Below are 15,116 nucleotides of genomic sequence, written 5' to 3' on the forward strand. Positions count from 1 at the left end.
TCCACAAGAAGAAGTACAGAGTTAACAATATATATTTGAACTCAAAACACATTAGTAATTAAAGAGAAGAAAAAAAATTGATCTAGAGATTTCTCAAAGTTATGTAAAATGACAATTGTTGGTGTGGGCCAGGGTGTGATCAGGAAGTCACAAGATCACATGTAATCAGTGCTGGGAAAAGCCTCTCTGAAATACAACTGAGTAAGAACCATTGAGATATCCTTAAAAACCAAGATTGTCGGTTCAGGATTTCATTCTATGAAAGAGGGAAAAAGAAAGGGAGAGAAGGGTGGAGGTGAAGAGGGGAAGGCAGGGGAAGATGGAAGGGATAGATGGGTAGTGGGACACTTGTCACAGCTTTATTTGTAGAACTGACAAAACAGGGTTACATGTGATCAAAGCCAGTGTAATAAATAGACTGGAGAATATATAACCATTAAGAGTATTCTGGCAAAAGAATTAATTACATGAGGGACTTCTAATGTTTTATTGTAAGAAAATAAGATACAAAAACTGAGCAAACATTTTGGCATAACTTAGTGGAAAAAAAGGTATAATGTAAGAAAAAAGAAGAGAAGGAAGGAAGGAAGGAGGGAAGGAAGGAGGGATGGATGGATGGACTGACAGGTGAAAAAAGGTATAATGTAAGAAAAAAGAAGGGAAGAAGGAAGGAGGGAAAGAAAGAAAGAGGGAGGGAAGGAGGGCAGGAGGGAGGGAGGACAGGGGAAGAAAATGAAGAGAGAAAGAAGAGAAACATCCTCCACACAAAGGTGCCTAGCGAGGGAACATGTGCACATCACATTCCTCCTGGCTACATCTGCAGTGAGCGGTCCTCTTGCTTTTTATCTTCTTCTACATCCTTCTTTACTTTTTCAATACCATGGTCATATATTACTTTTATAACTCAGAGAAACTTAGTCATTTTTTAAGACTATTAAGGGTAGAAATCCCATCAAGCCACATCCCTATCAAACTACAAAAAAAAAAAAAAAAGAACTGGATCCTGAGAGTATCTGCAGACAGGGGGAGTTAAAGTGAGGAGAGCTGGCTATATTCCCAGGATGCCAAACCATTTGGTTAGTTTAATTAACATGGGGAAGAATGTCAGTCTAAGGCTTTGAATTAGTCGCTGAAAAGACTGCAAAGTTTGCTTTTGGATAGCAGAGGCCTGGCCCTGGGTGGGAGGGAGAGGGAAAGTTGAGGATGCCATGTCATTATTTCTTCTTTGACCCTACCTATTCTGACAAGGGCTAGTGAACTCCAACTACTGTCCTGATCATTTTCTCCAGCTAGAGAGCACAGCAATCCCTCTGTGTTTCATACGCACAAAGCATTACAAATTTTGATTCTCCTCTTGCCCCTAACTTGCAATTATGAAAAAAAAAATGTTTTACAATCTTGTTCTAGAAACATTCACAAGAAAACATGCAGTTTTATTAGGGTGAGTTTTCAAGCTTCAAGATAGTGTGTTGGTTTTTTTTTGGGGGGGGGGGCATCTTTCTTCACCTCTGCACCATCTTGATCCTACCTAATACTACTTCCATTCAAAAGTTAAGGGAAACAAAACTTGGGCAGTTTGTTTACTTTTGCTATTCTGCTAAAATCCATCTGGGGGATGCTCCAGTACAGTATTAGGGATTATGTTTGCAAATATATTTGTTGAAAAAAATGAAGGTTCCAGGCAAAATTTATTAAATACATCCAGGCATCTTGCACATCACCCTGTAAGCAGGTGGAGCTTGGCTTAACAAATAAAACTGTTGACTGAATTGCTTCCTTTATGTGTGGCATTTCTTTTTTTCTGTGATGGGGATTTATAAATAAAGGATAATTAGAGTGCATTGTTGACCACACTTGTCAAGTGAAGCATTCTAGTTACCTTCATTTAATATACCTCCCAGGAAGTCAGTCAGATGACAAAACAGGAAAGTCTGTCTGTCTGTCTCTGTCTGTCTGTCTGTCTCTTTCCTTTCTCTCTCTCTCTCTCTCTCTCTCTCTCTCTCTCTCTCTCTCTCTCTCTCTCTCTCTCAATTAAGAAGTACATGTTTCATATGAATGCACATATCATTAGGATAAAGAACTAATGGTGCCATCTGAACTATTTTATTCATTTTGAACTAGTTACCTGCTTTTCAAACTTCATTAAACTAAAGCCAGAATTGTTATGATCTGTTACTTGTAGACTATGTTATGATCTACCCTAGAGCCTATGCCATGTTTTGAACTTTTACAAATCCTGCATTATTGTTAGGCATTTATCAATCCTCAAGAGCACAGCTCAGATTTTAAAGCTAGAAACCTAGCCTAACATGGAGTTCTTAGATACAGCACATACATGAGCTGCCGGCTGTTCTGCAAATGCTTCCCTGTGTTTGAAGATCTCACCAACAATTCTATAAGCCTATATCCTCAGCTGATTTGTTTTGTTTTGTAGCCTGAGAGTTGAAGTTAGGAAGAAGGTAATATCAGAGCTGGCCATATTGCCTTGACCTCTCAAATTTCGAATTTTGAAAGAAATGCCATTGGTTTCGTGCAGATCATTTCTTTTGGCAGAGTGGCAACTTCCCCAGGGTGGCACACTGTAACGTGGGCTCAGTGGATCCTCATGCTTTCATATGTTACAGCGGGAACTTTCAGGAGTGACTTACTGGGTTGTACATCTGATTGAACAACTGCTCAGCTTGCTACATTGCAAAGGTAGGGAGGCATTGCAGCACAGACAGGGGAAGAAGGAGAGAGCCAGAGAAACAGCATTAGCTCAGCAAACCCAGCGCTCGCACAGACGAGCTGCTCTTCAAAAGAGAAGAGATTTCAGTTTCTAAACATTCCACAGTGAAAGTGAAAGGCTCTAGGGAAAACAAATGTTGACTTTGGCTCCTAGAAAAGAATAGCTGAAATAAGAAATTTAAGGTTTGTGTTCCTTTCCCTTTCTGGAGTTAAATGCCCATGAAATAAAGAAAACTGTCCACTTTTGATGATACATGAAGTGCTGCCCTCCAGCAATGAATCAGAAGAAGTACTTTTGGCCAAGCCAACAATTTATTACCTGAACTTCCAAGATGATAATAATAAAAGATTAATTAAATCTTATCATTGAATCTGTAGCTCTTCTTTGGTACTACTGTAAGTTTAAATTTTCTATTCAGAGTCTAACTTAAACAGAGGTTAGGAGGCAGCAGACTAACAATAGGGATGTATTAGTAAGCAGAACAACACCACACTGATTTAAATGGGAAAAGGGAAATTCAAGTCTGGAGAAAGAGCAAAGGGAAAAACAACAGTGTTGCGTATTGCCCATTTCTACTGTTTCAGTTTTGAATGGTAGCCTATTATGTTCCAAGTTCTGTAGAGTCTATTTGGGCTTCTGTCAATTTTATGCACAGTCAGATGTCCTAAATATTACTCATAAATAGTACTCTCAAATTATATTTATTAATTAATTAAGTATCTACACTTATTATTAATTTGAGGCTCAAGATTGAGGTCTAGGAGGTGAAATACTACAGTAACTATTATTTGGTATTAGGCTGAGATACTCCTTTATAGAGACAGGACACTTGTTTCTTCAACTTGAGGATAGCAAATGATGGTTTTAGCATGTCTTTTAAGAAAAGTCTCCTGAAGCATGATATTGCTCAGAAAAACCGAAGGGAGTAAAAGTCATGGAACTTGGGATTCTGGGTCTTCTCAGCAAATTCCTAAAGACACAGGTCAGTTAAACTCTAAGGCTTGAACCTCAAAAACAGATCATTCAATAGGCAATATGATCCATTCATCAATAATCAGGTTCTTCTCAATCCCTGGATACCTAACATTGGTGGATATACTTATTTTTTATGTACACTTAGAAGACTAGTAATTATGCCTTACCTGGTTAGCACTGTTTACTAAACTCACTAAAATCAGTAGGATGTCCTCGCATATGAACAATTGACTATTATTTCTAAGAGTTTGAGATAGAATTCACAGAATCCCTTTTCTGTATAGAAGCTTTTTTATCCTAAAATATTTTAAGGAGTCATAACTCTATATAAAAAAAGTGTTAAAAATGACTATGTAGAAAACTTCTCCACAAATTTTTATGTAAAAAATAGCTTACTTCAGTCATGCATTATTAATAAGATAATAAGTTAAATCCCAATGTGGATTCCATTGTCACTGGCAGGCAAGGTTTCTATTCAATTAAACACTAATTAATTTATACTCTTATGTGTATTTTATGGGCAAAAACTACCTGGATCATTACAAATCTTGAGCAAAATACCACTGGGAAAATCCATGGTATATGTATGACACAAAATAATTATACTTTCATCTCTCCATTTAGTAAACCTGTTCTACTCACAAGTCACACATCTTATCATCTAAAAGGAACTGAAAGCACTCCTTTAAGCTTTTAGAGTTGCTTATTTTTCCTGGAGGAAAGGATGTATCTATATGTACATTCATATAGATTGTGCTCTCAAGTATTTCATGTAGAACTCATTTCTTCCTAAGGTGATGGATACGTGAAGTTTTAATGGAACCATCAGCAGAAATTAGAGACTACTGAAAAAAAATAAAAACAAAAGCCACTTCAACCCTAAATTTAAGTCAATACTAGAGAGCCAAATGTAACAATGTAGCATCTGCAGGTTAGGCATGAAATATTTACATTATCATTATCTTTTTAAGTTCACTGTACGATGTAAAGATTTTGTAAATACTTAGAAATAAGTTATTTTTTCATGAATTAAATAATTCCCTATGGTAAGACAACTATATGTGTCACTTTAGTGCTAGTGACATTGTAGAAAACTAAAATGTCATCAAATACCATGCCAAAATGTTATAGGACCTGGTCTGGGACTTTCAGCAAATGGTGCTGACTGGGAGTCTGAGGAAAAGGCATGCTGCCAGTGACGTGCTGGGCAAACCACAGGCAAACTGAAGCAGAGAAGGCCAAACTGCATAGATGGAGATTCAGCAATTAAATCGAGTCAGAGACTAGGAGACTACAGTCTCAAGATGTGAACTGCTTCCTTTTGTTACTAGAGGATTTCAAACACCAATGCTGAATTATACTGACAAAGGGCATATAGTAAGCACATGTGAGAAATCCTACACACAAAGCCTTCTCAGTGGAATTGATGGTGGGTACTTTCTGGGCTATGGGTATGTGTGTGTTTGAGGTTCTCTTCCTACTCAGCACACTATGAGTGAGGTAAGATTATACCAAGGCCATTTCCCTTTGCTATAGTGTTATATTTGAGCATGTTTCATCATTACTAGGCTGTTTTATTAAGCAAAAAGCATAGTGTATTATAGAGCACAATATAAATATATTAAGAAAATATTTCATACACCTATGCATAAATAGCCAAGTCAGTCTCCATCTAAATAATTTCAGATGGTGTACTTGAAACTCTTTCACTTACTAGTCCAGATTTCTGCTTAACTAAATATTAGTTAAAGTAAGGGAGATGTTAAGAAGACTCTGAAGCTGTGATTGATTTTTTTTTTCAATTTTCTTGCCAAATTGTTAGAAAAAGATTTACTAGGCACATTTAACTTTATTTTCGTGTGTGTGTGTGTGTGTGTGTGTGTGTGTGTGTGTGTGTGTGTGTGAAGCATGAAATAGTTACATTTCAGTTTTATATTACGTAAGGTCATAAGAAAATAGAATACTTAAATGTTAAGCATTCAAAACAATTCTTGTATAGATACATGCATTGTTCACATCTCTGGCTATCCATGCCATCTGTTTTCATAACTATAGTTAATAAATCCCTATTCTAGTGTGCTACGAATCACAATCAAATCTTATTATATGTTTTATTATATATTTCGATTCTTATCTCTTCTAAGTTTATAGGTTGTCAAGGGGAACGAAAGACTTAAACTAATAACATTATGAGTGTTATATGAACAATGAGTGCAGACGAACCAAACAACATAAGGAGAGAGTCAAGGAACAATGCATGACCAGAAATGCACTCCACAACAATGTTCAGGTCGGAGAAAACAAGGGAAGGCCACAATGGAGAGACCTGCTTTCTTTTCCAAAGCCTTCTGGCTATAACAAGCCTCCTTAGACAGTAGACCATCATTAATTCAGTACAAATCATCATCCTACAGATGCACTAGGGGACTGACGTTAGTGGATATCTAGAAACTGAGTGGTGCCAGAGACATTCTTGCCAAGTTGTATTACAAAACTGATCTACTTCTGAATGTTGTAAAAGTTTATCAAAATATGAAGAGATCTCTGGATTCTTTCCTTTGTTGAAAACATCCTCATTCACCTTTTCAGATAGTTTAGATTTTTCCCAGCGAGCAATAGCTAGTTTTTCTTCTTTTCATTTCTGCTACCATTTTCTCTTTTTCAAGTTTTCTTTTGACAGGAAAATTAAGATAGGTTTTCAGATTTACAGGCAGATTTGACGCAGACTTCTCAGGAATCAACTTGAATGTTTAATTCTTTTATCAGCAGCTAACCAATGAGAAGGAGTTTGTTTATTTAGAAAAAGGTCTCCTCCTTAATCATTTTACAAATTCATTCTGAAATGAGCCCATTTATGCTTAGACTTCACTTACCTTTTTTAACTGTGCTTCCAATTTGCTACACTCCTCCTTCTTCTGTTCGATGGCTATTTCTAGAGATTTTAATTTGGAGTCCCTCTTCAGTCCTGCAGAAGCTAATGAAGACGCATGTTCCTTGAGGTCGATTAAACTCGACTGAAAGGAGAAGAATGCTAGTAAGAAAAATATCACCGTTTCTCCTAGCAAGGCCATCATAAATGCACCGACTCCTCACCCAGCAATGAAGTCTGCATTCAACAGAAAGGGGAAGCTTTACTACGACAGTGGCAGTGGGCTCGAGCCAGGAAACTTGAGTTGGCCAGCTTGCAAGACAGAACAGGATCCCATTGCAGTAGACTCATTCTGACTAAAGGGCATGGTGAATAAATGCAGCTTTCACATCTCAAAGTCATGTTAATGACCATAGTCCAAAGGTGATCTTTTAGCATCATCTCTCCAAACAGACACCCTGGGCTCTCCATTTGTATTTATTGTAATTAAGCTGTGCAGACTCTGAGACAGAACATACTGACTTTGATGCTTCTTTCCCAAGGGTAAATCAAATGTAAAACATCCTATTACATTTTATCAAATTCCCTTTCTTTAACAGAAACACATGACTAATTCTTCAAATATCTTCCAGCAAATCAAAGATAAAGGTATTTGAAATTTTAGGATAAAATAGACTCTCAGTTCTAATCCTTTGTAGTCCTGATTCAATAAATATGGTTAATCTACTTAGATATGGGGCTGCCAATATTGTTTAGTTATCAACATATCCAGTATCCTAGAGCTTCCCTAGGATGTATAGTTTGAATTCCAAAATCTAGAGAAATAAATACTTGAAAACAGTTTTTACTATTTTTAGGGGCAATGTTCATTACCAAATAAGAAACAGCTAACAACCCCTACTGACTGAAATGTGTCTCTTGGGCCCTTTTCTGTCAACGCTGCAACATCAAGGAAGATAGGAAGCACACGGTGCTCTTTCAGTGAACGATGCTGCCTAACACTACCCAAGACTGTGTCCTGAGCACTGAATGTCCTTAATGATGGAAGGCATCACTGGCAGCAGAAAGCTCCTCCACATGTTTTGAAGGACAGGTGAGTCCTGCTCATTTTTCAAGACAGCAAGCTGAAACTCACATTCACTGTTAGTCTTGTCCAAGGTCACTTAGCCATTAAAGGCAGATTCAAGTCTCAAACTCAGGTCTACAACTCTGATTTCACTTCCACAGAAAAAAATGAAGGCCCTTATAATCCAGTCATTTTTGTCAAAGTGAAGACATATTATCACCCTAAGTAAATTATAAGTTCCCTGGGAACTGCAATTCCATGTTGTTCTTTTTTAAATTGTAAATTGCCAGTTGGGGTGGCCAGCTTTATTTTGGTTACACTATAGTTCCTAGTTATTAATCTAGGTGTTGTGAAGACATTTTCAGACATGACTAACACCTATAATCAGCTGATTTTAAGTTTTAAGAAGATTATCCTCTGTACTCTGGGTGGGCTTGATCCACCCTTTGAAAAAAAGGCCTTAGGAACAGCACTTGTGGGAGAAGAAAGCCCCTTCGCCCCCTCTCCCATGTGGATTACAGCAGCAGCCTGTCTGAGAGGCTTCTGTCTACTCTTCCAGGTGGTCACATTACATGTGGTGGGCTTGTCCAGCCTCCCTTAGAGCAGAAACCATTTCCTTTCAGGGAGTCCTTTAATTTAGCTAAATTTACTCATCTGAGCCTGTTTCTTTTTGTTGTTGTTGTTGCTGGCTTTTTGTTTGTTTGTTTGTTTTTTGACAGAACATTTCTTGCCAAGCGGCAACGCCAAGTACATTCTACAGGATCTGGAGATGTTTCTGCCACTGCCCATGTGACTGATGCTCAATCGTGCTAACACTGCTTATGAAACCAACTCCATCTGAAGCTTCCACTTTGACACCTCACCAAGGTCTCTTTTCCACTAGCAGCGAACACGCTGACTTTAAGGTACAAACCCTCAAACGGCACTTCCAAATCCTAATGGTGAAGAATATTATATATGAGAGCAAGGCTAGTGTGCTTCTGCCACATGCAAATGACAGATCCATCCAGTCAGAAGTGGCAGTGCAATGTGACGAGAGGTAGAACTAAATTCTTTATTGCCATGTCAAAGAAACAATCGCCTTTCTCAAAATCTAGCAAGCATCAATTTTAGGGATAAGAGACTGAATTTTGGTTCCCTCAAAATTCCTCTTGCATCAAAGCTACAAGTCCCTATTTAGGCAGGGACTGTCGTTTGTGTGGAGTTATCAACACACAAGGGATGGGGTAGCCCTGGAAAGATGAGAGAGGGATCCATGGATCAGGATGACCCAGCATGCCAAAGGGGCTTGAGTCATCCCGTGGAGACTGAACACTTCTGGCAGGCAGAAATCACTGTGGCAGGGACAGCTGAGGATAACACCGGGTAGATAAGTTACACGACGGCTTCAGCCTTATCTCCATCAGTATAGCCTCAAGAATGCTGCACATGTTACAGGCATCTTCTGGAACACGGAGACTGCAGCCCCAAACAACTGCCCCAGAATCCCCATGCAGACAAGTTCCTTAGAAATGCATTGTCTTACTGTAAGAACACACGTGGCACTTATATTCTATATTCATCTTGGCTATAGTGTGAAATGGCTTTAAGTAACTTACTGTAACATAAAAAATAAGATTCCAGAAGAGTAGCTACATCTAGCCTAGAAATTTGTCTACATTGTCATGATCACTAGCCAGGCAATACTGGGTGATTTATTTGAGGATTGCAGATGAATGCAAAATAAATAACCCCAAAGCATTAATAAGTGGAGTTACTATTATTGTTATTGTTATACTAACTGATGTTCAAGCAAAAAATAACAGTATCTACAAAAAACTTCTCTAAGCCATACAAGTGTAGTTAGTAAAGTAAAACACAAGAAAAATGTTTCTAGAGGTCACATGCACAGCCAGCTGAATGGCAATGATACCCAAAGGCATCTTTGATGGAGGGAGACACTGGGACTGTTTCCTTGGAATCGAGGCAGCCTTCTGAGAGAAAGGTCACCATGTTCCCCAAGTCCTCACACTGAACTGTATGTTCCCTAATGAAATCAACCTCAACAAAAACAGGGTTTTGAGGACTGTGGATGTGGTACATTTGTTTTTCCAGACTCACCTCTTTCTCCGTGAGTTCAGCCTGTAAAGCATTGACCTTTTCCTTAAGGTCTTTGTTCTCCTTTCGAAAGGATTCTATCTCTTCTAGTCTTTCCCGGTCGTCTCTCTCCCTTTGCTCTTTCAAGCGCTCTATTATTCTCTCCTGTGAGGCAAAAAAGAAAAAAAAGAGCACAAGGCTGATAACTCATCAGCATCTATCCTTAGTCATATTGCAAAAGAAAATATGAAACAATTGATTTAAAAGATGCTCTGTGATCATCAACATGGAAACCTTAACACTGGATATATGAAGAGAGGTTATGTGTACACGTATTTGTAAAATGCAATTAATACGTAATAGCTTTTGACTTATTAACGCAATTTAGCATTACAGGGTGACAAAGGGGAGTGTGTGTGTGTGTGTGTGTATGTATATGTATGTGTTTATGTGTGTTCGTGTATGTGTGTGTGTGCATATGCATATGCCTATGTGTGTATGTGTACATGCTTATGTGTGTGGGTAGACATATGTATAGACATATGTGCACAGAAGATGCTGATATCTGCTATGTTCCTCATCACTCTCTACTTTATCTTTTGAGTCAGGGTCTCTCATGGAACCTGAAACTCACTGACTTAGCTAGACAGATTCTCCTTTTGCTGTCTCCACAATGCTAGGATTACAGGTGTAAACTGCCACACCCAGCTTTTTTTATGGGGGCACTGGGTGTTGAAGTCAAGTCTGCATAGTTGTGTAGGAAGCACTTTACTGACCGAGGTGCCTCTACTCTTAGAAGAGACTACAATTACTACTACTACTACGACTACTACTACTACTACTACTACTACTACTACTACTACTACTACTACTAAAGCTCTTATTGAAGCTTACATTGTGGCACAAAAATATATTTCAACTGATTGAAAAATAAAACCAGTGGAAAAATAAAAGCAGTGAAGACAGGAATTATGGCACCCAAAACATTCCTCTCTAATAACAGCAGGATAGACTACTGATGTTCAAGCCATGGGCTGTTCTTCTTCCTGGGGCCTGGGAAATGCCAAGAGCACCTCTAGAGGAGGGGGCCTCATCCAGAAGGCTCTTTGGTGGAATCCCTGAACAGAAAGGGGAAGCAGCAGCATGGGCTTTTTTTTACCTTAACCCTGTTTCCTTGGCTTCTTTATTTGTCATAAAGGACTTCAGATCCTGACGATTCTTCTCAGCCCACACAGAGGACTACTTACTAGGCAGTGCAAAGCCTGAGATGGAACTACGGAGCATGTGAGACAAGACGCCTATGGAGAATGTAGGGTCTGTTCAGTTGCTTGTTTTGTTATTGTTTTTTGATGTGTCTGGACATGCGTTTCTTTCAAAGGTTTATTTGCAACCACTGGGAACTCCAGAACTCAGGCTTAGTTTAAGCAAAATGCAGACATCTCTTGGACTGAGCACTTATTCTGTGCCAGGAGCTGTCACATGTCCTTCTCATCAGTCACTATCACAACCTCAAGGGTGCAACTAGCGTAACTGCTGACAGGGCGGCAGTGAGGCCTCTTAGAGCTCAGAGGGACTCTGACTGATCCAAGGTGACCCAGCGTCTTGTCGATATAGACTGAACCAATAAAGAGAATGTGAGACAAAGGTAAACCTATCAGGGATGTGGCTTCTCCAGGGTCTGGAGATGAGTTGTTGTTGTTGTTATTGTTGTTGTTTTGGTTTTTGGTTTTTGTTCCTCCCAGTGGCTTCTTGACAAACAATGGGTACTCCAGAACTCAGGTTTAGTTTGAGTAAGACGCAGCTAGCTCCTGGACTGAGAACTTATTTTGTGTGAGGGGTTGTCACATGTGTTTAATGAAGAGAATGTGTTTAATGTGTCTGAATATTAGACGGTGATTTAAGATCCCCAGGAGCAACTGTGCTGTGCTGGCAATGATAATAATGGATATATTTAATGATTTGAGGAGAAAAAATGGCTATTGTTATCTTGCCATTTTAAAGCATTTTAAGTATATTATGGTTAAATAATATACTAATATACCAGTGGGTGGCACAGAGCAAATAGGTTTATTAGTTAAGCATATTTATTTCTTCTTGATCACAGCTATGGTCCTATTTTACTCTGTAAATGCAAGTGATAAGTAACCAGATGCTCATGTGATCCACAAAGGAAGAAGTGGCCACAGTGGACTGTCACCTCTCAGGACTTTTAACAATTCAGATGGCCAGGCCCTCTGAATTTTTCCTGCACTACAATCGTCCATTCTACCACTTGGACCTCCCCATTCCAACTCACACATCAAACAGATGCTGGTGTGACATTTCTCAAGCTCCAAGGGAACCATGTCACCCCACTCTAAACATTCCAGAAGCCCTGCAGTCCGGTCACATTACATTTATTGTGATTTTTTTTTTTTTTTACAGTTTACACAGTTTTGATTTAAATCCATCCTCCCACCTTAGTCTTCCAAAGAGCAGCACTCGAGTCCCAGAGCTGGACAAAATGCCTGGCACCCCACACCACAGGACACTTTAAAATGACATGGAAGGAAGAATTCAAATTAGGGATCCTCTTGGCTTCAGAGCAAGGGTCATAAAATTAAGAACGGTGTTAGCACTGAGAAGGTGTCAGAGTCATTTGGGAAGTAGGTAAGCTTGCTTTAAGCCCTGGGTACTGCCGTCTGCGCATGGCCAGGGCCAGAGAGACACACGGAGAACGAGAAGCGAAGCAAGCATTATTATACATTAAAGGTTATTGATGATGATTCAGTACTATAACATCCTCCTTCACTGATCACAAAACTAACTCAACTGTCAGATATACAGGGTCAGGTGTCAAAAACACGTGTTAAAAGGCCCTCGCATGCCAGGATCCACTTGATGAACAGCTAACTTGCAGAAATTCTGACACCACATTCTTGCTTGAGTCCTGTTTGCCTTGGCACACACTCCTCGGGCACTCATCTGGCTCTGCAAGGCTCTCTTCATGTTGTGCTTTATCACAGGGTAGGAACCACATTTCAGTGGCCTGGGACTCTGCTATCCAGCTTCCCCAATCTGTGAGGTGGTTCCAGGCTTGGCCAGACTAGCTTTATAAACACAGTGGGTTCCAGCTCTTGAGCTCCCGTGGGATATAATCTTAGTTTACACCGGTGCTGGAGCTCAAGCCCAGCACAGCCCCATGCACACTAAGCAAATATTCTACCACCATGCTTTGTCCCTGCCTAAGCAGTGGAATTTTGATTCAGTGAGCTGCATCATTTTGTATGCCTTCTACAGTTGAATGAGTTCCTGGAGATTAAAAAACACTCCCCTGGTGCCATAATAAAAAGGAAAGAGTAAGCAGAGTTTGATATATTCTATAACCGGCCAAAGACAGCACACGGCTACTTATTAATGGCTGGGGACATCATTCAGCATAACAGCACATGCCTAGAATGTGGAAGACCCTGAGTTAGATTACCAATGCTATAAAAGAAAAATAATTACTTATAAAACCACAAAAATTTATGAATCATTTTTTCTAATTTACTAATTTTTTTTTCATACCATGTCTTCTTCGAGAGCAGTGGTTCTCAACATGTGGGTTGTGACCCCGTTGGCAAACCTCTGTCTCCAAAAATATTTACATATTTTGTGAGTCATAACAGTAGCAAAATTACAGCTATGAAGTAGCAAGGAAAATAATTTGTGGTTGGGGGTGTGTGTTGCACAATCTGGGGAAATGTATTAAAGGGTCACAGCATTAGGCAGGTTGAGAACCACTGATCTACAGAGAAGATATGTTCAATTAAGTGTGAGTAAACATGGAATTTGTCAGGGAAAAGCTATTTCAGTTTACATTATGATGTCCTTATAAATACAAAGATCAGAAAGTTTAAGTCTTTGTGATGCTTAATCTTAGCTGACAGTGTGACAGAATTGAGCCCCACCTCAGAGATTAATGAAGCACACTTCCGGGTAAACCCATTTCCAGAGATGATGGGAGCATAAGGGTACTGGCTTAATGTCTATATTAATCCTTCGTTGGAATCATAATATGATAGCATTATTAGGAAAAGGGGAAAGCAGAAGGTAGAATCTATCTGGAGGAAGTAGGGGTGTGTCTCTTTGGGGGAGCATCTTTCCTGTATTTCATTTCTCTGCTTCCTCGCCACCACAATGTAAGGAGCTCTCCCCCACTATGCCCTCCTCCCCACGACTGATTGACAAATACGAAATTGTGAGCAAATAGACCATTCTCCCCTTTAAGTTGTTCTGTTAGGTCACAGCTATGGAAAAATAATGATACAGCTCTATCCCCTCACTTCCGGGCTAGGTGGCCTTGGGTGAGTCATCCAGGAGAAGCAACAAAGTCTCAACCATAGGGCAACATAGACAGGATGGAAGTGACTTCCAGGAGTGACCACTAGCATGTGTCACAATTGATTAATGCTGCCTACCCAGTCCAAATACCTCATTTCTAAGAAACTTATTTTACTTTATTGAGCCCATGTCCTATCTTCAAAATGGAGGAGCAGTATTATAGTTAGTGTTACTTGGCACAATCTAAAATCACCTAGGAGATGGGTCTGCAGGCATGCCGATGGGGAATTATCTTGATTCTATCAATTGAAATGAGAAGACCCATCTTGGTTGTGGGGAGGAACATTCCTTTAGCAAGAAATCCTGGATCATATAAAGGGAAGAGAACAAGTTATAGCTTATATGAGAGCATTGTTCCCTTTTTCTTATTGTGGATAACATGACAAGATACTTTGGCTCCTGTTACCTTGACTTCCTGGCCATGAAGGACTCAAAGTAATTCTTTCTCCTTGAGTGGCTTCTGTAAAAGTAATGTATCACAGTGCCAGGAAAAGAAAACAAAGGGATAAATTGGTGGTTCTGTTGATATGACAAACCTATGTGGCTCATAGGCCGCTGGAGTTTTATAACTAGAACGTGGATGAATTTGGGACTGTAGGACAGAAAAGCAAGTGCATGTTGAAAGTAAAACTTAATAGGTCATTCTGGTGGGATTATGGGAGACCAAGAACACTCAGAGAAATGTGCACTGTGACGGCTCTGCGATTTCAGAGGGCAACAAGAAACTCTATAAAGAACTGGGAAGGGGGTCATGTGTGTCATATTTGACTGTGAATATGGCTTTTTGTCCTGAGAACTTGAGTCAAGTTGAATTTAAAGATAATGAACTAGACTATCTGGCATTGGAAATTTGAAGACAGGAGAAGATTCAGGTTGAGCATGGCTATATTTTACTTCACTTATCCAGATCTATAGTGTAGCTAGAGTTTTCCTGCCTGGCCCACAGTCACTCAAACCCGACCAAGTAAACACAGAGACTTCTTTTGCTTACAAACTGTATGGCCATGGCAGGCTTCTTGCTAACTGTTCTTACAGCT

At 39.5% G+C, this 15,116-nt stretch overlaps 1 protein-coding gene across 16 annotated transcripts in view; it reads right to left on the minus strand.

The window, feature by feature from the left end:
* Erc2 (ELKS/RAB6-interacting/CAST family member 2) overlaps positions 1-15,116 on the minus strand; it is a 906,926-nt gene that overhangs the window by 450,486 nt on the left and 441,324 nt on the right. For 13 of the 16 annotated variants that reach the window (XR_008217165.1, XR_008217166.1, XM_052733784.1 and 10 more), the window contains 3 exons: positions 9,739-9,879; positions 6,577-6,717; positions 2,649-2,684 (listed from right to left, as the gene is read on the minus strand). Coding sequence is in view for 14 of the 16 variants with exons in the window: in XM_052733784.1 (XP_052589744.1) it covers positions 2,649-2,684; positions 6,577-6,717; positions 9,739-9,879 (318 nt within the window). In the remaining 2 variants the exon portion in view is untranslated. The remainder of the gene's footprint in view (positions 1-2,648; positions 2,685-6,576; positions 6,718-9,738; positions 9,880-15,116) is intronic. The other 3 variants (XM_052733789.1, XM_052733792.1, XM_052733795.1) reach the window with 1 other exon arrangement.

The sequence above is a fragment of the Peromyscus californicus genome, unplaced genomic scaffold (assembly GCF_007827085.1).
Source record: "Peromyscus californicus insignis strain IS unplaced genomic scaffold, ASM782708v3 Scaffold_12__1_contigs__length_115047231, whole genome shotgun sequence".
Lineage (NCBI taxonomy): Eukaryota > Metazoa > Chordata > Mammalia > Rodentia > Cricetidae > Peromyscus > Peromyscus californicus.